Source organism: Diadema setosum, chromosome 17 (assembly GCF_964275005.1).
Source record: "Diadema setosum chromosome 17, eeDiaSeto1, whole genome shotgun sequence".
NCBI lineage: Eukaryota > Metazoa > Echinodermata > Echinoidea > Diadematoida > Diadematidae > Diadema > Diadema setosum.
This window is the reverse complement of record NC_092701.1, coordinates 11,683,134-11,711,118: the sequence shown is the minus strand read 5'-3', so window position 1 is coordinate 11,711,118 and position 27,985 is coordinate 11,683,134. Positions and strand designations below refer to the sequence as shown.

Below are 27,985 nucleotides of genomic sequence, written 5' to 3'. Positions count from 1 at the left end.
TTCAGCTGACCTAAAATTATTCATTCAATTTTAATTATCTATAATGTGTTCAATGGAAAGTAAAACATAAGAGCAGGAGAAGACAAAGGCAAAACAAAACACACAATGACAATAACAAAATACAGGATGTCTCAATATATACTAAGGGATAAAAAGATTATACTCTTGACTTCAATGAGTTTGGATGTAGTTATCGAGGATAATATTTTTTTGTAACCAGATTTAAATTTATTCAAAGAGTTATGACGATAAGTAGTTGTCAAAGCATATACAAATTATCAAACTACTATTCCCAGTTTGAAGTAAATTTGCCCATACCTATGTGCCCATCCAGCAGTACTGTGCATCAAATCTTGACTTTCCTGGAGAAAATATACTTACTTCTTTTTTCCTCTCTTTTTTTTGTGTGTGTAGTTTCCAACTAATTACAAGTGTAAATCCATGATCATTTTGCCATGCTACACGTAGATCAACAAATCCATAAGTGTTTACACTTTGTGTGTTTCAGGAATGTTCGTCATGTTTGCCTGTTGCAGCTAAAAGAGCATCATACTCTAGCTTGCAAAATTCCTCCCAAGCTCTATCCACAGTGATGTTAAGAACACAACAGTGATATCAACAATGCCTCTAAAAGCAGTCCGTATTTTAAAAATTCTTCACTTCAAGGACACTACAAGTACAAAAAAAAAAGAAGGTGTGTACACCTTAAGGTAGTATCTCACCAATGGAGACGTCTCCGCAACATCAGTCACAGCAGTCGCGGAGATGTCTCCAACATAAAAATGGCTTGCGGTCTCACCAAGGAGACGTCTCTGAGACGAGATATGGCAGGTGTCAAAAAATTTCAAATATGATGGAGCCATTGCAGGATCACCTGACTAATCTAGGCAGGATGTCAGCACGCAGATGGGTCATGTGGTTTCTGAAGTAGTTCAAACAGCGTTAACTAGAGTCATGGAGACTTCTCCGCGACCTCTCACCAGTTTTTCTGGTCTCCAGCAGGACTCGCCAATGTCTCTGAGACATCTCGGAGACGTCGCGGAGATGTCTCAGCAGTCGTGGATATTATTAGTCTCCGCGACGTCTCCGCAACTGATGGAGACGTCTTGGAGACGTCGTGGAGATGTCGCGGAGACTTCGCAAAAAATCAAACATGTTTGAATTTCTTACAACTCCTCAGAGACTCTGTAATTTTCAGGAGACCTCTCGGAGACGTCGCGGAGACGTCTAAGCAACTATCAAAATCTGGAGTCACGAACTAGTCGTGAACTAGTTTCAAGCCCGGTGAGATACCCCCTTTAGGCCAAAGGAGATCCCCAGACAACTCACCTCCCGGTGGGGGGCAGTCCGGCTGCACACATGGGCGTGTTCCGGAGGGCCTGGGGAGACCCAAGCACTCCATCTCATCCACTTCCTCCCCGTCCTGCACACAGGTTATGTCACGCCTCTCGACTCCCTCTCCACAAGTCACTGAGCACTGGGGGAGGAAAACAACACAGTCTGCTAGAGAAAGACTCCATAGCACATACTTTATAAACCCAATGAAGATGGACTGATTTTCCTGTAACACGCATTTCCCATTCACCCCAGCCCAAGAATACTATATAGTACTCGGGGTTAGTCTTCAACAGCTTAAGTGACACAATTCCCTCTCCACGGGTCACTGAGCACTGGGGATGAAAACAACACAGTCTGCTCCAGAGACTACACATAAATTTATGCACTTACAAACGCCAGTATCAAGTGCTGTGTAAGTATTATTTTTTGTTATTACTATCATTATCATTGTTATTACACACATCATACACTGTATGTTACACAACACATTTAGCTTGTGACTAGCAGACTGACTAGCAATAAGTTATAGAGGGTTTGATTGCACAACAGGTTAATCACCATTTTAAAACAGTTTAAAATACGTCCATCACTGGACAGAGCAGAATAAAATCTGTTCACTGGTAGGTAACCTCACACGTTACATAAAAAGAAATATTTCTGAAAAATATGAATAAAATATCCAATATTTGATTATTTTTTGTTCTTCATCAACTGAAATTGTAAACATTTCATATTGACAAGAATGGAGTTAACTCCTTTTGCAATTAAACTCTTCTCTCAAACTCTGGCATAGCTACACACATGCATATTGCCTTTGTTTTACGTCATGCTAACAGCTACAGCCGAGAATCATGGTGGTCACACGCATACTAACAAATGGTTTTACATGCTAAAACATTGTTCTCACAGAAAAAGATACATCTATACTCTATATTGTCTCCATATTACGAAATTGCTAACTTTGCTTCTCGAAAATGGTCAACACTCAATTTTCAAGCCACTGTGGTTCTTAAATCAAGTTACATTCCAATCACTCGCAAAACTTGTGCCATATTGTGTTTCAAAATGTATGCCATGCATGTAGCAAAATGTGATCACAAGCATTACCTCTCCCCATTCACCAGTCACATACTGGGGACCTTCCTCGGGCACGGCTTGGTAGGAGCCTGTGAATCCACGCTCGCTCACAGTGGCATCGGTGATGAAGCGCACCTCCACGCGGTTGCTCGACGACTGGTAGTCGTAAGGGAGCGTGATTGCCCCGCAGAGACGTTCGATCGATCCCGTTTCGCGATCGATGAGCTGATGTGCCAAAGGAGGGCAAAACAAGTTTGAATTGTCTAGAAACTCTATCTTCGTCCTGTTCACAGCAAACACTATTTGATATGGCAGTTAGGGATTGACTACACCATGAAGTTGGAACATGCAAGAATACCATATCAGCAGACCAACATCGAGCCATAAGGGGCATTTAGGATTTCAATGCATAATGCACTATCAACTGATTGTATGATGGGCTGAACTATACTTGTAGACTTGAAGGCACCAAGGCTTAAAAAAGCAGCAACAGAAGCTGGGACAGAGTTCTACTTCTCTGGGATGCAGTAAGACTACTTTTTACATACAGGTGGCCAACGAGTGAAAAGGTAGTAAAACAGAAAATTATTTTGATGTGAACACTTGTCGCTCGATAAAACTTTGCCAAAAGCTGGCGACAAGCTTTCTTTCTTTTTTTTTTCTTGGCAACACTCAAGAATGCATGGTGGTTCTAACATGTTCACATTGAAGTTGTGGCATAATAATAATAAATATCCGATATTCTCACCATGACTCTGTCGTAGCAGTCGCCCTCAAGGAGGAAGTCGGTGAACTGGATTCTGATGCGGCTGCCCTCGGGGGCTTCCAGGAACTTGCTGCACTCCTGGTCGGCTGGGTAGTTGGTGGGATAGTTGGGACTCTCCAGACTGTAGCTGGTGGTGCCCTCAACGAGGTAGTCCAGCCCACAGCCGTAAGGCAGGGGACAGGGAGCAAGGTAGCACTCCCGGGACTCGGAGGGCCGCGTCATGTTGCACTCCGATTCGTCCAGCTCGACCCCAGAGCCCTTGCTGGTGACGCACGTGACGTTGCGAGTCTGGACACCATTGGCGCAGGTCACAGAACACTGGGGGATGGTGCAGGATGGAGAAACAAAATGACTATCTGAACTACTTCACACATTTCTTGACAGGCATGTATTGTTCAAAATGAAGCCTCAATCAAATCACAGAAAAGATTTAAGCCATTTATAGTAAATATGATTGAGGGTGCATCTATCAACATGACATATTTCCAGTTCTATAAACACTGCAAACTCCCAACAATGCATTCAGTTATTTGAACAGTTCTGCAAGACAATCATGTGTTAGTTTATGATTTTTCTATTATCAAACCACATTTTTCTCCATTCAGAGCTGGTGAGAGCCCATCTATCATTTCATCTTGACCTTGGACAGGTGCCACTTAATCATCATCAGAAACAATTTCTCAATTACTGCTTGTGTGGAAAGTATCATATTTTGGCACCAGGCCAAGCTCAGTGAAATTCATTTGCATATACTGGTAAGTTTGCAAATGAGTAATGTTTCTGGACAGATTTTGATATATTCCAACATTATTACAGCATTACCAAATTTACCCTTGTTTTTCAGAGCATAAAAGTCCGTGAAAAACTTCCACAAAGGTAATATTCCTTGCTTACAGTATCTAAGATTAATACTGTCCAAAATAAAATTACTCATCCTGGACACATGTGTATACAAAACATATGTCCCTGCATCACAAAACCAACGAGACATGAAAACTCGTCACATTGAGGACGAGTTAGGTGATACGCTTGTGGTCATCAGATGGCGGTCATCTGTGATCGACAAGAAACGAATGTGATATAGGCACCTTGAAGTTATATTGAGCGTGCATGCGAAACTGTTTCTGTAACCACTCGGCCACGGGTCATCCACGGAAATGGTAAGACAAAAAACAACAACAATGTATAGATATAACAGGGGGAAAGTCAATGCCCACTCAACACAAAAAAGAGGGATATGGCGTGTGTGTGTGTGTCTGTGTGTGTGTATAGGTGCGTTTATATACGAACGTGATTTTTACATAGACGAATATGTAATACAAAATTGAAGAAAAAAAAACAGTAAAATAGCTAAGTATATTGTTTCGTGATCTTGTGAGGTTCGAACCCGCAACCTCACGTCTCTGAGACGTCGCCATTAACCACTCAGCCATACGTCTCGACGAGAAAATATAGGGAACGTTATGGACTTGAAAGACAGTTGTTCAATATATAACACATTCATCGTACGTTGTCAGTTTGCTATTGACATGACGATCTATCACATGAATATGAGGCAGATATTAGTACCTGTATGAAATTATTATAGGCATGGTTATCAAATTCCCCTAAAATTTCCTTATAATTGCCTTATTTTTACACACAGTTATGCTATCCCTTTAAACTCGTCACAGTTTAATTAGAATCATTAACATCATACATCAGTACCATATTCAGTTCCATAGCTGATCACGTTTGCTAATTAATTAAGATTATTTGTCTAGAATGTGTCATATGGCCAACCTGTATACACACGTATATACACACACAATGCTAAATGCATGTATCAAACATCTGTAACACAACTTTGAACTAACTGTAGGAATTATCGCTGCACTTATCATCCATACTTTTTATCACTATCTGAAACTCCACAAAAACCACTAATTGACAAATAATCATCAATACAGAAGACTGACTTAAAGGAACAATGCAAATACCTTTTTTACAATGTATAGCTTGTTACATGTATAAATCAGCACAAAGTAACCACGACTACATTGTGTTACTGAATTGGTATGAACAAATTTCAATTTGTTACAATATACTATATCAGTTTGAAAAGCCCAGCCTGCAAAATTTTGCTGCAGTCGAAGTAATGGAGTCTCCAACGCAAAACAAAGGTATACTGTGTGAGTGTGTGCGTATAGGTGTGTTTACATGCAAATGTGATTTCTACATGGACGAAAAGCCTAGCCTGCAAAATTTTGCAGCAGTCGAAGTAATGCAGTCTCCAACGCAAAACAAAGGTATACTGTGTGAGTGTGTGCGTATAGGTGTGTTTACATGCACATGTGATTTCTACATGGACGAAGGTGTAGTACTCCATTGAAGAAAAAAAAAGTAAAAAAAAATAATAATTATTTTCTTTCGTGCTCTTGTGAGGATCGAACCCGTACGTGTGCAACCTCACGTTTCTGAGACGACGCCTCTAACCACTCGGCCATATGTCTCGACGAGAAAATTAGAGGAACGTAAACTTATGTACGTGAAAGACGAATCAGGAATCATTTCGTCCGCATTCCATTCTCATTTTCAGTTTTAAATTGCAAAATTGTCAACCTCATGAGGAGATTTCAAAGAATAAAATGCATGATTACTGCAGCTTATTGTCACAGCTACAACATACTTAAGTTTCAGAGGAAATGAAGCAAAATCAGCTGAGATAAAGGTGCTTAAACGTTGTCAAGTCAATGTATGGTTTCTAAAAAAATCACCTCCCATAGACATAACACGTAAACTTGTCCGATTTTGCGTCTTTACATTTAAACACAATTTAAAGCATGATGACGTCATCAAGTTTCAAATCTATGACATGGACTTGAAAGGTAAATGTTCAAAGTACAACATATCTGAATTTGGGATAATATTGAGCTTAAACAACAGAGATACGAGCAAATGAATGTCAGAAACAGTACCTTAAAAAAATCAATTCCACTTTTTTGATTTCAGATGATGATATGATGACGTCATAATGTATTCATGGAGATATTGATACCTGAAACGTTATTTCCAATTCATATGTTTTTGTAATATGCAATAAAAACATAGGGTAACCAGACGTTTTAAAGAGCTATGGCGAAATAAACAAAGACATGTTTTTCGCTATATTTGCACATAGACGCGCACACGAAATTTCAACTTTGACGCCAACGCATTCCTTTGTTATAGGTCAAAATTGATCGGAAATCAAAGGATATTATTGCATAATGTATCAGGAATCCAAATCTGTCAAAAAATATGCATTTTCATTTTGTCTACGCGCACTACGCGCGAAAATGTGCGGACGGACGCGAACGCGCGAAACGCTTAAAATTGTCTGAAACTTCGAGATTTCCCATTGGTAAGTTGTTTTGAGCCTTTTAAAAGTTTGACGCGCGCGTACGCGCCCGTAATAATGTCCTAGGTAATTAGCATTAAAATGTAAGATAGAGCGTGACCTGAACTTAATGTCCACCGAAAATGATACAGAAATGACCTTTAGTTATGAAGTTATGATCGATCATGTAACATGGTCCGAAAATCACAAAATGGCGCCTAGATCTGCCCCCCCACGGAAGAAAGCAGTAACTGCATAGCTGCTGAGCTGAGATAAATGCGATTTTGTGTTTTTTGCAGATTCTTTAAAAACACAGAAACATTCAAAAATAATTTTGTGGTATGATTATGCACCATACCTAGTTGTCTAACAGTACCTAGAAAAAAATGATGTTTCCGTTATATTTTAAATGTTATTTAGGAAAATGCAGTTACTGCGGTGGCTCACCCTTGATTCTGGGTAGTTTCCCCACGGAAAAAAGCAGTAACTGCAGACGGCCAGGAGTCTGCTGTTTTCCCCATGGAAAAAAGCAGTAACTGCACATGCCACATGACCATAGGAGGAGAATTGTTACCACCACCAGGTTATAAAGTTCTTCTACTTTCTGGTTAGTCTAGATCTATAAGATCTAGGACATATCGCTAGGCCTAGACTAGGTCTTGTAGATTGAATGGCATTCTGTGTAAAAATAAGGTAGACACCTATGTAGGCCTACCCTAATTGAACTTTGGAGTGCCCGGCCTGGCCCCTGACACATGACCCTGGACTAGACAATAAAGTCAAGTCTCTTCGTCTTAGATCCTAGTCGAACGCTGACGTTACACTTAAGCTAGACTACAGATCTATGCCCAATGTTAGTGCTAGACCTAGATCTATTACGTTAGATTAGGCCTACTGACATTTTGTCTAACAGTAACGCTAAACAGTTAATAGATTAGAATCTAGATCTACAACATCTCTGTAACTTTAGATCTGGTAGACCTATTTTAAACTTTAGGGCCTAGGCCTACATCTAACATTAGACTAACGTTAGTGCATTAATACTAGTGCTCATCTCCCTTCAATATATTTTCAGCTCACCTAGATTTTCTGGTTCTGGCCAAAGCCATGGCTACCATGACTTTTCCTCTGCAATTCATGATAGATTTACAGGCATGCCTGGACCGCAGAAACTGTGTGACAGCATGGTTAGCACTGGCATGATCACTCAAACTGTACCAGACCTGCAATACTGTGCATGCAAGTGATGACTGTGATCTGATGCAATGTTTAGCTAGTTACTGTATGCTGCAGAATTTATGCGCATGCAGCTGCTGCACGCGTATTCTGCACTCTGAGCGCGCTGAGTCTGCCAGGTTTGCTAGTCTCCAGAAAGAAGCTTTTTCTACAACTTGTCATATGATTCCCTGCTGGCAGAGTCAAGTTACTGGTGAAACAATCTTTTTATATCTACTCTCCTAAATTATGGGAGAAACTGCTGTTTACATTGTTAAAAAAAAAAAATTAGTAGAAAAAATAAATGGTATTAGGGAAAAAAATATACAGGAAGGACTATACAGAGTCTGAATGATAAAGACTAAATTGTTAGTTACTGCTTTCTTCCGTGGGCTTTGTTAGTTACTGCTTTTTTCCGTGGGGAAACTTGCAAAGTTGAATCAACTGGATGCAGTTACTGCTTTTTGCAAAAGTGAAAAATTGTATTTTTGGTCACTTTCATTTTTCTTTTTGCAAAACTGACCTATTAACATTGGAGAGCATTGGGTAAACTATTCATTTTTGCAAAAAAGTAAACATTCATAAAAATGTCAGTTACTGCTTTTTTCCGTGGGGGGGCAGAGATGACGTCATAGATATGTTACTGTCATGAAAACCTTATTGTGGCTAGATTTTGTCATGAGACATGTTCCCTGAAAATGTCATGTTATTCCGTAATGTCATTCTTGAGATATTGATGACACAAAATTGTCCAGAAAGAAAGAAGAATAAAAAGAAATAAAGAGAGATTTTGACAATCACAATAGGTGATACGCTGATAGCGTATCACCTAATAAAAAGTCACCAATTCAGCTTTAAAATGTATAATGCAACTCACATGGACTCTCCTATTAAAACCTATCTAAATATTGGAGAGAAGGCAAACACTCTGGAAAATAGTGTGCTGGGAATAGAGGCTTTGAAGCTCAGGGTCTATTCAAAAACGCTTATTCTTACCCAGCCGTGCTCTGTGCAATGAATGGGACAAAAAACAGGATGTAAAACTCCTTAACAATAACAATGAAGGGATTATCAAATTAAGCTGAAATTGAGCATGATCCATTAACCCTAACTTACCTGGGGGGGGGGGGCCATAATGGCCCCCCCCTCGACAAATTCCGCGACCATTCCGCCGCGCAAAATTTTTTGACCGCGCCGCTCACTGACTTTTTACTTTCAAGTCTCGCGCAACTTTTGAGACCAAATTTGTCGCGACCGGGCATACCGTTCCGAAGCCACGCCCCTTCAAAAAATGTTCGTCCACCCCAAAATTGCTCAAAAACGTGATTTTGTGTACAAAGTCAATACAAATTGTGTTTTTTCAATTAATTCATATAAAGATTCATATTTTTAATTTTAATGGCTGAAATAAATGTATTTTAGTATAGCTATGCTTCTAAAGATGTGTATGACAAATTCTGCTGAAAAAAACAACAAAAACAAAAGTTCGAAAAAACAAAGAAATACATTAAAAAATGATAAAACAATAGAAAACATAGGAAATTAATTTTGATACTGATTTTCTTTTTACGTACAAATGTTCGGAATGTCACTAGGAAAATTTAAAACAAAAATCAGCATTCCATAAGCTTTTATAAGCCAATTATAGACGAAAATGAGTTTTTTTGCATATATTTGCATAATTAATTAATTTAAAATAAAAACTGCAAATTTTTTGAAAATTGAACTTAACAGTCTTGTAGATTACATCCGGCTTTATGTTCATGCAAAATTTTGCGGCGATCGCGCGATCAACGGCCGAGATCTGAAGGGGGGGCCATAATGGCCCCCCCCCAGGAATTCAAGCTTGCTAAATAGCCCAGGTAAGTTAGGGTTAACGCATTATATCCATGGCTAATGCCAACTTTCAAAGCAGCAGCATCATAAAGTTATTAGAATTGAAAGTGAAGAATTTGTATAACAGAGTTTTTAAGAAATGAAAAGGGGACTCTAAGATCCACCTATATAAGCACACTATTCTACAAAAGGTTTTTAGAAAAACTGCTAAAAACACAATTTTCCAAACTTTTGAATAATGTAGAAGAATAATTGTTCTTTCAGATATATGAAAAACTCAATACTGACAATGTCGACCAATTATACCTATTTTGAGTCGTCACATATAATCAGCGTGTGCGACTTTTTGTCGGTTTTGTGATGCACGGTCACATATACATACGCACAAAAAGTGTCCAAGTGCATAATGTTTGTGTGCGGATGATTTCCTACAAGTCTAGCACAAACCTACAGGAGCTATAAAGACAGAGGAACAACACTCCAGTGATGTAATTTTCATTTTTTCACTTACCGCGCTCCAGGCGGAGGCCTCGTAGACGCCCCCACAAGGGTCCAGCTCACATATCTCCTCACTGGGTGGCTCCTCTCCGGGGACGCAAAGGGAGCCGTCCACGATCTCAAAGTTCACTCCGGTCACGGCGTAGCAGAAGACGTTGCGCTGTCTCACGCCGGCACCGCAGGTCACCGAGCATTCGCCGAAGCTCTCGGCTACCCATGTGTACCTTCATTTAAAACAGGAAAAAATGGTCTGGTGTTCTTAACAAAAAAACTCACAGACGGCTTGGGTTGGCATAGTTGAGGTCATTATTGTCCTAGGCCCTGTTTCATAAAGCTCTCCGTAAAGTTACGAATGACTTACGAGCAACTGGTGATCAGTTCTGATGTGCTATATTTTCCATAATGCAGCACAAGAACTGATGACCAGTTGTTCTTAAGTATATATATATACATTAGTATATATATATACATGCTCTATGGTGCACTATACTGGATTGTAGAACGACAAATACTAAATTATCCCGAGTGCTGTTTTGTTTCACCGAGGCCGCACGCCAAGGTGAATAGAACTGCACTGTGGTTCTGTGGTAATGCACACTCACGTTGGACCACAGTCCACTTGGGTGTTGCAGATCTGGACGGTGGCCGGCACATTGTCCGCATCACACAGAGAGGGGTCGACTAGGACTGACGAGCCCTCCGATTCAATGCAGAAGACATCGCGAGTCTGCACGCCGATTCCACAGGTCACGGAGCACTAAAGTGATGCACAGAGAAACAGACAAGAATAACATCACTCTAAAGCTTATCCCTCACTGCAGATGGATTGCATGATAAAAAGTAGATAGATTCTTTCCTCTGCTCGTTAAATTCTCTTGGTGAATCACGGATTTGTTCTTTTACCTCAAAAGAATGTTGCCAGCAACAATCTCTTCACAAACAACCCAATTCTAAAACTAGAAATGTCGCTTTGGCGACTGGTATGCCTCCGCCATAATGCATGATTTTCCCAATAGGTCTAGATAGTACATGTGGACAATGTGTGATTACATTTTCACAAAATTGGCAAAATATTGAAATGACAAGTTTGTCACAAATGTCTTGAATGTTCACCTTCCTTGACCTAGGTTTAATTGGATGAATAGGAGAGCATGTATCTAGGGATTTAAGGACTTTAACTTGACTCTGACCCATTCATACATTTAGGCATTGAGTAATTTTCAAGGTACAGGTGTGGAGAAAAAGTACAATTTCTGAATTGAATAGTAAATTGTTACCATTTTCATCTGGCCCTTGACCCTAAAATTCATAAGATAATCACTTTCAGGTAGAACATGCATAATATGTACTAAGTTTCAAGATAACTTGAGCCACTTCGAGATATGGAGGAAAAAGTTGGTTCAGCACTTTCACTTGATCTTTGACCTTTTGACCTTTGAGGCAAAAAAAGAAGAAAAAAAAACTTTCCAGAGAATTTCTATTAGGTTACACATGCATACACCAAGTGTAAAAAAACAATAACCCTGCTGGCATTGCATAAATATGAGGGAAATACTGTAAAAGTGGATATTTTCGCGCGACTAATTTTTCGCGCTAGGCCGGGTCAGAAGAGTTTCGCGTGTTTTTAATTCCGCGGAATCAAGACATCACGCACAGGAACGTATGGCAAGCAAAAATATTCGCGTGTTTTTATTTTCGCGCTAGTTTCTGGTTGCGCGAAATGCGCAAAAATTTCAACACCGCGAAAATTTCCACTTTTACAGTAGTAAAATTTTGAAGTGTTGCACTTGACCTTTGACCCCTGACCTTTGACCCCATGAACCCTACATTCTCTAGATAATCACTTCCAGTCAGTACATGTATATACTATGTTCCATGAAGATACCTTGAACAATTTTCCAAGGCACGGAGAAAAAAAAGAAGTTTTGATATTTTTACTTGACCTTTTGACCTTTGACCTTTGACCTCATGACCCAAACTTTCACCAGAGAATCTTAATTGGGTAATACATGTATACACTAAGTTTCAAGAAAATATCTTCAGGCATTCAATAGATATGGCGAAAATAGTGAAATTTCATGTATTTGACCCTGACCTTTTGACCTTTGACCTCATGACCCAAACTTTCACCAGAGAATCTTAATTGGGTAATACATGTATACACTAAATTTCAAGAAAATATCTTCAGGCATTCAATAGATATGGTGGAAAAAGTGAAATTTTATGTATTTGACCTTGACCTTTTGACCTTTGACCTTGAGTATGTGCACCCAAAAGTTGATAGGCACAACTTCACCCCCTAATACACATACATGCCAAGTTTCATTAGGATACCTCAACAGGTTTTGATAGTTACCTTGTCCACAAAATTCATTACGGACGGACGGAAGGATGGACGGACGGACGGACGGACGGACGGAAGGACGGACGGACGGACGGAAGGACAGACGGACGGACAACCCGAAAACATAATGCCTCCGGCACCACTTCGTGGCGGAGGCATAAAAAATAGACCTTGTATCAGAATATTATCAGCCACACTGAAGACAATCTACTTCCCATTTTAGAAGTAAGAAAAATTTCTTACATGTTACTGCACATTTTAATCATCCTGACGGTATCCCTCGGCCACCTTTGTACTACTACACAAACATTTTGCCATATATTGTACATCACATGATGCCACATCGTACATGTCTGAAGATGTGTCTGAATTTCAAGTTACAATTGGTCTTTTGACTGTTTGAAGACACCATAAGATGTGTGTGTGTGTGTGTGTGTGTTGTGTGTGTGTGTGTTTTGTACACATAGACTTTGTGTATCTGTACAACACACACAAGCAAGATACACTTGTGGGGTGCAGGTGTACCACATTCCCTGTCTGCCCCAGTCTGCTGGTTAGTCTCCCCAAACACACAATCAATTTGTTTAACCCATGCTGGAGCACAAAATTCCATAATCTTTTTTTTTTAATGAGTCAAGAAGACATTGATACTACAAGAACTCTCCAGGTGAATAGATAGACATAGAGAGGACAAGTTGGAGTCAGTTTTAACCCTCTATTTGCTTCAAGTGCCAATTGGCATAGAAAACCCCTCAGCATTATACACACACTGCCTAAAATCTCTTGCACAGAATGGGGTAAACTCCCCCCAGCCTACCTCGCTCCATTCTCCCACTTGCCAGACAGGAATACAAGTGACTGGGACTGTGCAGGCTTGACTGGAGGCTGGTCTCGTCAGGCCGGCTCCCTGGCAGTCCTCTTCCGTGGCCTGGACCGGGATCCCATTCTGGTACGATATGCAGACCACGAAGCGGGTCTGGATCCCCTCACAGCTGCACTCGCTGAAGCGTGACGTCAGGTAGTCAAATCTGAACAGAAAGACGTGGAGAAAAGTATGGAGTTTGAAATCTGGAATGCATAAAAAAAGAAGCAAAAATTACAGTTTATCATACGTGCAAGGAAATTAGGGCCCACTGCTTCTTTTCGCTCCCCAATTTTTGTGAGGGTACAACTTGCTGCTAGAACGAAATCAATGATTGTAAACTGTTCTGCATCTTGCAGTATCCGAATCATCCAAGAGAAATATTTTTTGCTGCAATATCCGGCAAGGTAATTTACCTGGAATTTTTCATCTTTTCTTTGTCTGTAGATTGTAATTTGTTTCCATTTCAAGAAAGGGGATGATGGCAGAGGGAGTGACATTTAATTCATCTTGACATAGAATTAACTAATGCCTCATACTGTCACTAAGGTACATTGGAAACTTGTCTGTCCTTCATAATCTTATCAATTTTCACAGAGGAAAGAAATGTCTTTCAGAAGTCCTTCTTTATCAACACGTTGAAGACGAGTCCCGAGTATACTCGGGCAGGTGTCTATGGGAAATGCGTGTTGTAGCGAAATCAAACCGTCCTCAACAGGTTTATACATAGGTCACCACAACTTTTTTTTAAAGTTCTGGTGCTCATTACCGGTATTTCTTACTACCGTTGAATCAGTTACCAATAATAGCTTTCAGTATATGATGTATTTTATTCACTGATAAATTGAAATGTTATTGTAGAAATGCAAGGAAGATACTCGCTACAATGAATTGGACCAGCTAGTGAGAGATAAATAAATTTGGACAAACTGAAACCCATGTTGAAGGGGAAATCCAGTCCAAAAATAACTTCATCTGATAAAAAGAGTAAAATCTTACGAATTCAACGGTAAAAATTGGACTGAAATCGGATGAAAAATAAGCAAGTTATGAAATTTTGAAGTTTTGCTAATTTCTGCAAAACAGTTCTTGTACAGTGGATATGAATATGCAAATGAGTGAGCTGACATGTCATAACCTCACATTTGATCGTATACAAAAAATAGTGAAAATTCAATGTTTCTGTCATTGAAGTCTGAAACATGATGTTATTCTTGGTTGAATAACTTCAGAATAGTGATCAGTTAGATATATCAGGATTTGAGCCTCGCGCATAATTGCGTTTGAATGAAAACTGGAAATTTCAAAATTTTATGTATAAGCTATATGGCAACTTGTGAGGGGATGACATGCTCACTTTGCCATTTGCATATTCATATTGACCGTTCAAGAACTGTTTCCTGAAAAATTAGCGAAATGTCATAACTTATTTTTTGCCCGATTTCGATCAAAATTTTACTGTTGAACTCGTAATATTCTACTCTTTCTTATCAGGCTAACTTATGTTTGGACTGGATTTCCCCTTTAAGTGATATTCAAAAGTTCTGTACTTTGGGAAATGAAATGGAGCTGCAGAGTGCTTACGTTGAGGGGCAGTCTCCATCATTGCAAATGACTGCTGAAACCGGTCTCTCATCTTGGCAAAAACTGTCTGCTACGACAGCATTGCCGTTATCCACATCAACACACACCACGGAGCGTTGCTGGACGCCAACTCCACAGGTAGCAGAGCACTGGAGTTTGTTTTTTAACAAAAGAATGAAATGCATGGTAAGGCATTACTAGGCAATAACAGCTACATCACACATACTGCATGAGCCAAGTAAAAACGTTGCTGATGCAGTTGCTGGGTCATATCTCACAAAGACATCACAAAAAATTATTGTTCACCTATGGATGGGTTGTTTGTTAGGTTATGAACAGCGTCAAGGTTCAGGACAGGGATGCCAACCTCATAAACACCATTGCAGTATTTGCAGGGCTGAAAATGTTATTCTAATGGGAAAATCATATTATGACCCTTCATGAAATAGTCATGTGTAGCACTTCAATTTGGGAGAAACAGTATTTTCTGTGAAAACTTCCACATTTTTGGCACAAAATGTACTACCAGGTAAATACAGCCAAAAAAAAAAAAAAAAAAATATCAACTGTCATCTTTGTCGGACTCATTCCCAGACAGTATTGCACAAACTCTGCATACATGCAGTCATGTAATTGTAGAAATGAAAAAATGTAATTGGATAGTGAATGACACGACATTTTCAACATTCCACATTGTAACGATGCATACATTCAACTTGTTACTGCCATCTCACTTTTCATTCACAAGAGGGACAAAGTGCCTGCGATTTGAAAATGGTGAAAACCCCGAGATGGTGATGATTTTATTTGACAATTAATGCTCCAAATGAGGATGCCATTTCTATTTGTTAAAGTATTCCCTTCTTTTTCTTTTTTTTTTTTTTGAAATCTGCAAATAGTTTGTCAATTCCTTCTATACATTGATTCCATTGGAAGACCAAATGTTGCATTGAATGTATTACACAAATGATTGTATAGGGGTGGAAACCACACTACTGACCCCACACACTGAAAAAAAAAAAAAAGAAATCACTAGCCTGCATTTTCCTTGAGCAAGGCTAGTTGACAAACGTCACTCCCACCAAAATCCTACGACAGATCTCCTAGATGTATACTCACAGGTCCATACTCTCCGGTGGTATACTGGAAGTTCCCACACGGGGGTAGGATGCAAGTCTGGATCCTGTCGGGTACGGTCAGGCCTGCCTCCTCGCAGAACGTATCGTTCACGACGGCATCTCCGTCAGAAGAGACGCAAACCACTTCACGGGTGACGACCTGTGTTCCACAAGTGGCTGTGCACTGTGTGCGAGCAAGGTAACAAAAGCAAATAAGATATGAAACCAGGGGTACAGAGACTGTGCTCATGGCAATATTGCAGCATATGACATTATTTTGTGTATAAGGCACATCACATGACACAAGTTTGGGGGGAAAAAACAATTGTGAGAACCATTTTCTATTTTTTCTATAGTTTAAAATATACTTCAAAATAAAGTACACCCAGGTTGTAATAAAATCATGAAACAAAAATTATCCAAAGCCACGATTCTACAGCAAAGATTTCAAAGGAACCTCGTCGACTGTTCATGCCCACCCTGCTGTCCCCATGAAGAGCCGATCAGGACCTTACCTCTGGAAAGTCGTCAGCCTCGTATCTATAGGTGACCTCACAGGGCGCTTCCTGGCAGGCCTCTGCAGTCTGTGGAGCGGTCAAACCTTGATTCTCGCAGAATGTGGACGAAATCACCTGATTGCTCTCGTCCAGACAAAACACGGACCGCGTCCTCACACCAACACCGCAGGTCTCCGAACACTGCATGTGAAGACGTCCAGATTACAAATGATTTTATATTCCATGTAATCTGCTTTTCGACAAAGAGTTCAACCCTAAGTTTACACCCTTAGACATACATTTGTAGTAGTCCATAGTATTCAAGCATACAGTAGTTCATGTGGTCTGTAGCAAACGACATTTTAGCAAATGTATGTTTTGTGTGGTTTTACAAAGGTTAACTTGCATCATATGCATGGCAAGCATGAATCCGATGAAAAGAAATATTTTTGTTATTGCCACATAGCTGATTACAATCCTTTTCAGTGACGGGTTGAAATGGATAATTTCACCATATATGCATTCACTTCAAATTGTGCAATTTGTAGTGCACAGGTACACTGTAGTCCTCACTTACTTGAACCTTCTACATGAGATGGAGTTTGGAGGATGATTTTTAAAACCTGCAAGCTTGGCTGTGACTGACAGACGAGGATACATTATGTACACAAAAAAAGTATTAAGAATGTCAATATCAACATAGAATTAGTTTACAAGCTTTGGTGGGTTTTTTTTTTCCCTACTCACAGCGCTGTAAGAGGTGGTGACATAGCGGTAAGTTTGCGGACACGCCGCCAGGTTACAAATCTGAGTAGTAGCCGGCCGCTGGAGCGACGCACAGTTGGCGTCATCCACGACCACATTCTGGTCATTGACACAAAACACACTTCGGGTCTGCACGCCTTGACCGCAGGTCACAGAGCACTGGGGGAGTGAAGAGATCATTGGACGGAGCCATGTTATTCACCACCAGCACAAGTAAAATTTCTCTCCAATATAAAACATGATGAACAGGTGATTCTCATTACCTCCACCAAGGGAGGAGGTTATGTTTTCGTTACCACTGGTTTGTTTGTTTGTTTGTTTGTTAGTTAGTTAGTTAGTTTGTCCGTGTGCAAAATAACTCAAAAAGCAGTTAACGGATTTGGATGAAACTTGCAGGAGAGGTTTAGAATGATACAAGTAACAGATGATTAGAATTTGGTAGTGATCCGAGAATTTTGGGGGAATTTATGAAGGATTTTTGATATTTTAGCAGGTAGGGTCAATGAACTTGGGAGATGAGGCTGCGCGTATTTGAGGTTTGCATGCGCGCACTAAAGTGCGTGCTCTAGTTTCTGCTAGTAGGGCGAGGCGCACTGTGCAGCTGAGGGTTTATGACGTAACAAAGGCTTCTATATTGGGAAATCGGGCGACTTTCAGCACACAATGCTTTAAGTATGTATGGGTGGAAATCACTGATATCTCTATGGAAGAACAAGATTAGTGGTGGAAATGAGCTGCATGCTTGGCGGAGGTCTGCGCTATCAGAGTGCTCCTCTAGTTAGAAAATATTATCAATACAATTTGCATGTTACAGAATATGTGGAAATTTTTTTTCATATTCAATGCATTCACCACTGGCTAAACTGATGAAATTATGCTAAAATCTTGCTCAATTCCCAGAGTGCAAGACTACTTTCCTGCCACCAGATTTTCCTGTACATTAAATGTACTTCACAGCTGTTTCATATCACTAAATCACACAATGGTACACATACATCACTGGAAAAATTTTACAGTGTACGTGCTATCACTGCAAGAAGAACGAGACAAAAACTTATACAGAATTTTTATGGATGTATCATTCAAAACCTGCTTCCGATGAAAAAGGCACGATAAAAATCTCTACACACAGTCAAGAACTTAAGGTTGGCGATTCAAGGGGAGGTAAATTTTGTTACAACAGATTAGATACAGACCCGCCAAAGGAGAATGCTAGCAAGGATATTTTGGACTTACTGCTCCAAAAGCAGTGGTGCTGTAGGAGTATGTGGTAACCACGGTACCCTGGCAAGCCTGCGTGTTACAGCTTTGCTGCGTGACAACAGAAGGGAAGACCGCAGCGCAGACTGACACGGCCTCAGGATTCCCGCTGGAGTCTGAGCAGAAGGCATTGCGAGTCTGAGTGCCACCCCCGCAGGTCACTGAACACTGATCACATAAGAAGGAAAAGAAAAACATGAGGGTAAATGACAATGTTCAGATCACTGCAAACATGTTTCAGCATCTAGGATAAATAAAAGTGAGTTTTGTGTCATACACGTATATAATTTCAAAGCCCCAGGCTTTAGCATGATTTGCTCCTTTTACTCACACATCTCTGTAAATATTTTGAATGTGATTTTATGAAATGAATAAACTGAATTGCACTGAATTGAATAATTTGTGCATGAGCAGCATCCATACCCATAATAAAATGCTAGTGTTGAAATCCATGAAAGCTGTGTTGTTTGGATACTTTTATCATTAACCCATTATCTATCATATCCCACTAGGGTGAAAAATACATGCCTCTTGTTGTTAAATTACCGTGAAGTAGATATTCTCATGTGGGTAATATTTTGCGCTCATCCGGGTAAGACAAGTTTTGCATGTTTGTAATTTTGCGGAATGAAGACATTAAATACTGGAACATATGGCAAACAAAAATATTTGCGTGCTTCTATTTTTGCACTGGTTTCTGGTTGCACGAAATCTACAAACATTTCCACACCACAAAAATGTCTACTTTTAATGTAGTTTGAAACTGCTCTAATTTGCATTGAAGCGATTATAACGGGAGTTGACAAGTACATGGCATGTACATATGATTCAAGTGACAGAAGCTAACTGTACAGTACCCTCTCATGCTCTTTTCATTATTACTCTGTGTATCCATATGGCATGAGGCACAGATTCTCAACATTGCACAGGATGACTATTCCAATATCTCCTCTCCCCGTGATGAATAATTTTACATTCTACTTCACGAGGGTTTGAATAAAGAACCTGGCTCACCTCTCCGTAGTTGTCATAAAAAAGCACATATGTCACTCCGGGGCAGGGGTCCAGGGCGCACTGTGCAGTGGCGTCTGGGCGCGTGTCGGAACAAAGGGAGTCGTCCACGACCTGATCAGTATCGATGTCCACGCAGGCAACGACTCGTGTGGCAGTGCCAGTGCCACAGGTCACCGAGCAGGTGCTGGAAATGATGCGGAACTCCGCCCTGCAAGAGGTAAAAGTATGTGCCATGCCCGTGTTGAAGTGATACACGTGTAGGGTTCGATGTCCTGCCATCCTTGGTTTCTTACAGGGGAATTTGCCCCAAGTATACATGTGGACTGAGTGAAAGTGAAAGTTTTTTGAAGAGGAAAATCAGACATTTTGTTCAAAAGTTATGAATTTTTGAAGTTTTAGTGACGAGACTGCTGGATCAGAAGACTACTACAGATCATGACATCACACATGCATTACAAAAGAAAATATTCAACATATTTCATTTTTCTGGTATAATGAAAGAGCAACAGACTTACCACTTTCAGAAAGCACGGGGAATACTATTACCATTGACATACAGCAGTAATGAGTCCGGGGAATATGTACTTTTCATATGAAATGGTATTTAGTGAAATTTTCTTTGTAATGTAGTACATGTATTTCATGTGATGTCATAATCTGTAGTAGTCTCCTGATCTAGTGGTCTCATCACCAAAATTTCAAAAATTCATCCCTTTTGAACGGATTGCCCGACTTTCCTCAATATTTCACTGATGTCTTCTACTAACATTGCTGCATTCACTCAAGGAACATGAATATTTGGGGTATATTCCCCTTTAATGCTCCTACTTTAGGAGTTCTTAATTATGTGCATCTTTTCATCAAGCATCATACTAATGGGGTACTTGACAATGAAAATTGAAGTGGTCACAAGTGATGCAATCACTGTCGATATTAAGTGCACTCCACATTCAAATTGACTGTAGTTGTTGGTAAATAATAACCATAAAAATGACTTTAACGATAGAGTAGTGTACAAAACAATGGGAGGATTGTGAGGTGATGTCATCATCATATGACATTATCTTATCTAATTTGCATAATTGCTTGCTTCCAGTTGTTATCACTGCTCAATGAACATATGTGAAACTTCTTGTAACTTTCTGAGCTGATGTCCACTTTTGCTGAGCATACACCATTCTGATTTGGCGAATTTAATGGGTTTACTACAATTCAACTTAACACTTGAAGTGAACTTGCACAAAATGTTTTGAATTTCATGCCAAATGTTCGTGAACTAACATTGAAAATAACATTATGACAATGACAAACATCTCTATGATGACCATCGAATCATCCTCAGTGTTATCAAGTGGTATTGAAGCATCTGACTGAAGAGCTTCAGCACAGGTGAGCGTGTGCTTTCCTTCCTTTCATCGCTCAGATGACCTCACAGTCTGTCAGTGGCTACTCACTCTCCTTGGCTGACCGGGTCGCAACAGTACTCCCTCTCTGCCGGCCTCTCGGCCGGACAGCGTGACTGGTCGCTGACCAGGATGGTGGTGCCGTCGTCGTGGCGCTCCACGCAGAAGATACTGCGGTAGCGGTAGCAATCCGACTGGCAAGATCCAAAGTTTCCGGGAAGCCACCTGGAAGCAGAGGTAAAGATGGAACAATGAGCTAATCAAACCCGTACACTATACACCGCTTCATCTGAAGCATCCATACGTAAGAAATGACGCTTAAAGATAAACACGGACTACAATCTACTGAACATACACTGCCATATCCAAATCAATGTTGTTGATGGGTTGCTGGTTTTTTTTTTTTTGGGGGGGGGGGTGGCTGTTGTCTTGTTTTTGTTTTTGTTTGGTTTGGTTTGGGTTTTTGTTTTTGTTTTTGTTTTGTTTTTTTGCTCAAGCCATCAGATAGCTTGCAGTAATATCACTCAACTCAATGATAAAGCTCTGGGCCTGGGAGTAAAGGCATACAAATTTGGAACATTTGATGTTCCCAATGTTATCATTTATTCATATAAATTTTTGTGACTGTTCCAGTATTGGTGTGCAAGCACAAACACATCATCCTTTTTGCTTTGATTAAGTGACATGGTCAGAAAGATTGCGTTACTGCATGTATCCACAATTTGACAAATATCAAGCTCCAATCAAGACTTATCACTTATCTCTATGCACTGTTCCAAGAAAAAGAAAAGGACAAAATTTCCCATACATCTCAATAAAATTATAACACAAGTCCAACCCTGGAACTTGTCATTAATGAACTGACACTTACGTCATATTGGTCAAAAAGAAACAAAATACAAAAAAAAACAACAACAACAACCTGTAGACAAGTTTCAAGGGATAGTTTAGTTTTGGTTGATATAAGGTGGGACCCACCTTTCAGTAGAACCTCATTATCTTGCTTTGTTTTTAGATATCTCAGCCACTTCAAAACAAATTTTCATTAAAAAATTTGCATTTCTCTAACAATTGTGCACTCTTTAATATTTCATATACTTGGTTTCTCATTATCTCACAAATTAAAACCTGAATTTTCATCTCAACCAAAACTATACCATCCCTTTGAAATATATCAAGCATGTTTTTTTTTTTCAGTCTTACTCTGGGACACATTCCCCTCCGTTGCAATCGTACAAGCTGAAGACTTTCAAACACTGACCGTGGACGCAGATCTGGGAGAGACAGAATAAATGACATTGTCATGGCAACATACAAAGCCCAACAGAGTTGTTGAAAAACCTGTCTCAAATACAGAGAATCGCACAATAACAACAAAATGTAACCAGTGACAGACATTGCAACCATATCATTTTCAAGTTCTTCGATCCTAACATCAGTCACAATGCCCTTGTGATATTGATATACTCGTAAGTTTTTCCACCAAAATGAACTGCAGTGAAATAATTTGAACTGCAGTGAAATAATTTTCCATAACCACTGACTGATAAAGACAAAAAGAAGTTACTACACATATAGCAACCTTTAGTGTGAAAAAACAAACAAACAAAGCTTGACACTACTGAACCAACAAATCCGACTTTTACAAGTTAAACAACAGAACAATGAGAAAGGAAAGAGAGAGAGAGAGGTAGAAAAAAAAAGTTTAAAGTTGCCTTGCTCTGTGCTTGGAATGATAAATGCTACAATTTGATAAAAACAAATTATGAATAACTTGAAGCTTTGTAATTTTCATTCAACAATCAAAGGAACTGTACAGTATTGGTCGAGGTGAGGATTCAGGTTTATAACATTCCTAAGTGAGATAATGAGAAACCTCTTATGAAATATGAAAGAGCATGTAATTTTAAGAAGGATTCAACGTTTATTTGATGAAAATTGGTTTTCAAATTGCCGAGATATCAAAAAAAAAGTGATAATAATAAAAGGTGACAGGCCAAGTCTTTTATTAGGATCTCTTTGTTTCACCTTGTTTTTGGATATCTCGGCCATTTCAAAACCGATTTTCATCAAATAAACTTTTGATACCCCTTAGAATGGCATGCTCTTTGACATTTCACAGAGTGGTTTCTGAATATCTCGCAAAATGTTAAAAGCTAAATCCTCACCTCGACCAGAACTATACCGCCCCTTTAATATCACAAACACATAAGAGCATGACATAGCATAAGCCTTATTATTGTAGTTGTCACAAAGCACTGTACATCGCTCTAGAAGGGGCAGTTTTCACCCACCTGTCTCTTCCCAGAACCGCACTTGGTGCCGTCGAGGGCTGGAACGTGGTTTGTGACTGGTTCAGAGCTGCCAGGCAGCTGGCACTGGAGCTCTGCACACATAGCCTGTAGGGAGACAGAATAGGATGGTCGAGATTCATGTATGAAGCATGGCGACTTTCTCCCTTCTGAACAAGAGCTGTAACTACAACAATAAGGTTAAAGGAGTTCTCCAGAGGATTTTCTTTTAGACTTTCACATCTGAACATCTGTAAATTGGTTAAGTCTTTATGTGCCACGTTTGCATGTCCAACTCGGTCGACGGCATGCCAACTTCACATATTCTGCTCAAATGCACAAACCCGCCCAAACCGATCGATAAATTGCCTAATGCCACGGTACAATGAAAGCGTTTCTCGAGCTTTTGTTCCTCTCACATACAGCTTGCATTCCATGTGGTGATTGACTATCAAGCGGTGTTCCCAACTAGATTTGCGTGTAAATTCTAAGTTTCTGTCAGGGTTTTATGTGCAAAAGTCACGCCTTTACAGTAATGTAGCAACTGGTCATTCAAAAGAAAAATAAAAAATTAATTTGTCATACAATTTATACCAAAGCAAAGCTTGGCATTCTCTCTACAACTTTGCTCACTATATGTCCAGCTTAAAAGAAATTTGTAGAAGTCATATAGATTGGAACTAGAAATGTCGCTTTGGCGACTGGTATGCCTCCGCCATAATGCATGATTTTCCCAATAGGTCTAGATAGTACATGTGGACAATGTGTGATTACATTTTCACAAAATTGGCAAAATATTGAAATGACAAGTTTGTCACAAATGTGTTGAATGTTCACCTTCTTTGACCTAGGTTTAATTGGATGAATAGGAGAGCATGTATCTAGGGATTTAAGGACTTTAACTCGACTTTGACCCATTCATACATTTAGGCATTGAGTAATTTTCAAGGTACAGGTGTGGAGAAAAAGTGCAATTTCTGAATTGAATAGTAAATTGTTACCATTTTCATCTGGCCCTTGACCCTAAAATTCATAAGATAATCACTTTCAGGTAAAACATGCATAATATGTACTAAGTTTCAAGATAACTTAAGCCACTTCCCAAGTGTAAAAAAAAAATAACCCTGCTGGCATTGCATGATAGGAGGGAAATAGTAAAATTTTGAAGTGTTGCACTTGACCTTTGACCCCTGACCTTTGACCCCATGAACCCTACATTCTCTAGATAATCACTTCCAGTCAGTAGCGTACTATGTTCCATGAAGATACCTTGAACAATTTTCCAAGGTATGGAGAAAAAAAAGAAGTTTTAATATTTTTACTTGACCTTTTGACCTTTGACCTCATGACCCAAACTTTCACCAGAGAATCTTAATTGGGTAATACATGTATACACTAAGTTTCAAGAAAATATCTTCAGGCATTCAATAGATATGGTGGAAATAGTGAAATTTTATGTATTTGACCTTGAACTTTTGACCTTTGACCTTGAGCATGTGCACCCAAAAGTTGATAGGCACAACTTCACCCCCTAATACACATACATGCCAAGTTTCATTAGGATACCTCAACAGGTTTTGATAGTTACCTTGTCCACAAAATTCATTACGGACAGACGGAAGGACGGACGGACGGACGGACGGACAACCCGAAAACATAATGCCTCCGGCACCACTTCGTGGCGGAGGCATAAAAACAGAATTCTTTCTCAAAGCACGACTACCTTGGTGTCTCAGAATAACGTGGCACACAGGGGGTTTCCACCATGGCAAATAAAGAGTTAAACTGACTACAGAGTTTCAGAATTTATAGTAATTGGGATGAGGAATAGAATTGCTTTCAAAATCATAACAAATCACAATGAGTGAGGATGATGACTCACATATGAATGCATGATTGAGGTGCTCCAGGAAGCAGAACAAAAGAAAGCATACATAAAGTCTACACACTTGTTAAGGAAGTGGTATTGCTATGTAATGACATTGCTACATTACTGGAATATGTGAGCCCCTATCACTATGTTTGGGTTTTGCAGAGTACTGGGGGGCGTTTCGTCAACGAGTTCGTCGGAGGTTTTCACCGACGAATTTGCTATCAGCCAATCAGATGCAAGGATTTACACTGACAACTGTTAAAAGCTAATGAAATCCTTGGTCTGATTGGCTGATAGCAAATTTGTCGGTGAAAACCTCCGACGAACTCGTTGATGAAACGCCCCCCAGATTTTTCACCTCAAGGACGACTATAAATTCCATAAATCTATACATGGCACTATCAATATGTGTTCTAAATGATGTGAAATTACAGAAATTGTCTGCAATGTCCCTTTAACAGCAGTTATGCCATTATCCTAACATGAAAATTTGAAAACCTGCTATGCTATTCTACACATTTCTAAAGAGTTTTTTTCCTACAAACAAACACAAAATGCTGCAAGGGAGGGTCAATGTCACTCTTTTTTTTATTCTTTTTTTTCACTCTTCCTAAAAATTATCTCTGAACTTCTGGATTACCTCTGATTCAATATAGCCCTCAGCAACGACAGCCTCGGGGCCAAAGGTCAAGCGACACTGCTGGCTAGCATCATAGAAATAGCCGGGCATGACGACAGACTCGCTGCTGACCACTGGAACATCGTTGTTTGTGTTGTCCAGACATTCCGACTCCGGCGAACTGAAAAGAAGATATGCAAGGAGATATTTAGGGCCACCTAAACACATGGGAAAACAAATAAGCACGCCTTCTCTGAAGAAACCTCGATGACATCACAGCCACAGTAAGTTTAATGCGATTGTGAAACTGAATGTGGGAGCGGAGAACACCGTCATCCTTTTGGGGTGGTAACTGATTTAATCCTTGATAATACACAAATGGATAAAAGGTTGACTTGGGCAACCCTGAATGTGTATGAATCCTTAATCATGGCCAACTGTGCAGATCTGGCATGTATTATGTACATATGCCCAAATTGTATCTGTTATTTTTTTTTCATCCTTTTAAAGAAAGAGACAATCTTTTATCACAAACAAATCTCGGCCATTGATTACATGTCATAAATACATTTTAATAAGGTCTAATCATGAGTCCATGAGAACTGAAAAAAAAAAACAGGTATGCAAACACTAACTAACATTGTGTGAATATGACTGATACTGCAAAAGTGGATATTTTCGTGAGACTAATTTTTCACGCTCGGCAGGGTTTGATAGAAGAGTTTCGCACGTTTTTAATTCTGCAGAATCAAGACATCAACTACTGGAAAATATGGGAAACAAAAAATATTTGCATGCTTTTATTTTCGCACTAATTTCGAGTTGCACAAAATGCGCGAAAATTTCAACACTGCGAAAATTTCCACTTTTACAGTAAGCGATACACAATACAGATGAAAAACATTTATTATTGTGTGAGGAGGACCACAACTGCAATCAAGCAGATACCAATACGATCCTCGGGATTTCTTGAATTCATGTACGTTAAAGACTGTCATTTATTTGTTGTGACAACACAAGATTTTTGTACCATACTTTCAAAGTTCTTACCTCAAAAAGTCACCGAGATCGTTGCGGCTACACTGTGACCACTGGAAAGCCTCGGTGCCACCAGAGTTGCCGGAGGCCATAATGTTTCCGTTGTTGTAGCAACCACTGTCGGCATCATCATGGTACATGCCCAGGCTGTGGCCCATCTCATGGGCCAGGGTAAAGATTGCTCCGCTCGGTCCATGGTCCTGGGCAATGACGCAACGCCTGCTGGGATCGCAGGCACCGCCGACATCACTGGCTTTGCCTGTTACATCGCTGTTGCCTCCAATTTGTAGATTCAATCTGTGTAAAAGAACAGCACACCAATCCAACATTTTCCAAAGTCTGACTTTGAAAACCTTACTTAATCAATAATTACCTAGGGTACTACCAGTATACCATATATAATTTCGTATAGGGCCTAGTTACTACTCCGTACAGACAACATTCTTCTTTATTCTACATGGACTAGACTCTATATTGTCTAAATCATGAGTTGTCCTTATTAAATTCAAACACTAATACAGCCTTCATTCATTTAGATAAATCTAGCATCGTACTAGAACTGGATACAGCTTTTCTCTTTTTTGTTGCATCCTTTTCAGAAACGTATAGATTGTCAGGAACAGTTCTTTATCTGATTTCAGTTTTAATAACCTTCTCCCCTTTATTACACACAACACTACACCAAACTCAGTATGTGGGGAGGAGTTCAAACTTACCTCGTCAGAAGCACCGAGATGTCGGAACTGTGGTCTTTCTGCCACTCACAGAAGTTTTTCAGGGAATGCGAGAGCTCGTTCGTCAAATCGAGATCGGTCTGAAAAGAAATACATAGACCCCAATAAATGAGATTCACATTTCACTAGCGTGAGAGGTAATTGATCATCATTCACTGAGCGCCGCACCACAATCACTAAAGGCGGACTCACACTGTGCGATTTTTACTGCGATGCGCTGCGCTGCGATAATGTGCGATATCGCGGCCTGTTGCAATCTGTCGCAGGTGCTGCGATGTATACCGCACACTGTGCGATTTGTGGCCTACGATTTACACTGTGCGCATGCGTACATCGTACATTATGGCACTTGTTCATCATAAAGAACGGTCACCATGAATAAAGTCACTCGTAAATGTTTTTGGCGACGTTTACGTTGGTTTGTGAAGTCTGTTGAAGCATGCTTGTTTTTTTGTAAAATAACTTAAAAAATATTAGATACGAATCAAATAATAC

The 27,985-nt window shown here is 39.7% G+C and overlaps 1 protein-coding gene across 1 annotated transcript in view; it reads right to left on the bottom strand.

Annotated features, from left to right (window-relative positions):
- The window catches only part of LOC140241184 (uncharacterized), a 105,755-nt gene that overhangs the window by 53,226 nt on the left and 24,544 nt on the right, over positions 1 to 27,985 (bottom strand). Inside the window, exons 7-24 of the mRNA XM_072320943.1 lie at positions 27,473 to 27,570; positions 26,769 to 27,053; positions 25,740 to 25,899; positions 23,230 to 23,334; positions 22,139 to 22,209; positions 20,987 to 21,160; positions 19,533 to 19,740; positions 18,495 to 18,686; positions 17,241 to 17,417; positions 16,512 to 16,694; positions 15,998 to 16,180; positions 14,879 to 15,027; positions 13,250 to 13,460; positions 10,691 to 10,845; positions 10,102 to 10,312; positions 3,164 to 3,499; positions 2,446 to 2,640; positions 1,330 to 1,477 (exon numbers count right to left, since the gene is read on the bottom strand). Coding sequence (XP_072177044.1) covers positions 1,330 to 1,477; positions 2,446 to 2,640; positions 3,164 to 3,499; positions 10,102 to 10,312; positions 10,691 to 10,845; positions 13,250 to 13,460; positions 14,879 to 15,027; positions 15,998 to 16,180; positions 16,512 to 16,694; positions 17,241 to 17,417; positions 18,495 to 18,686; positions 19,533 to 19,740; positions 20,987 to 21,160; positions 22,139 to 22,209; positions 23,230 to 23,334; positions 25,740 to 25,899; positions 26,769 to 27,053; positions 27,473 to 27,570 — 3,241 coding nt within the window. The remainder of the gene's footprint in view (positions 1 to 1,329; positions 1,478 to 2,445; positions 2,641 to 3,163; positions 3,500 to 10,101; positions 10,313 to 10,690; positions 10,846 to 13,249; positions 13,461 to 14,878; positions 15,028 to 15,997; positions 16,181 to 16,511; positions 16,695 to 17,240; positions 17,418 to 18,494; positions 18,687 to 19,532; positions 19,741 to 20,986; positions 21,161 to 22,138; positions 22,210 to 23,229; positions 23,335 to 25,739; positions 25,900 to 26,768; positions 27,054 to 27,472; positions 27,571 to 27,985) is intronic.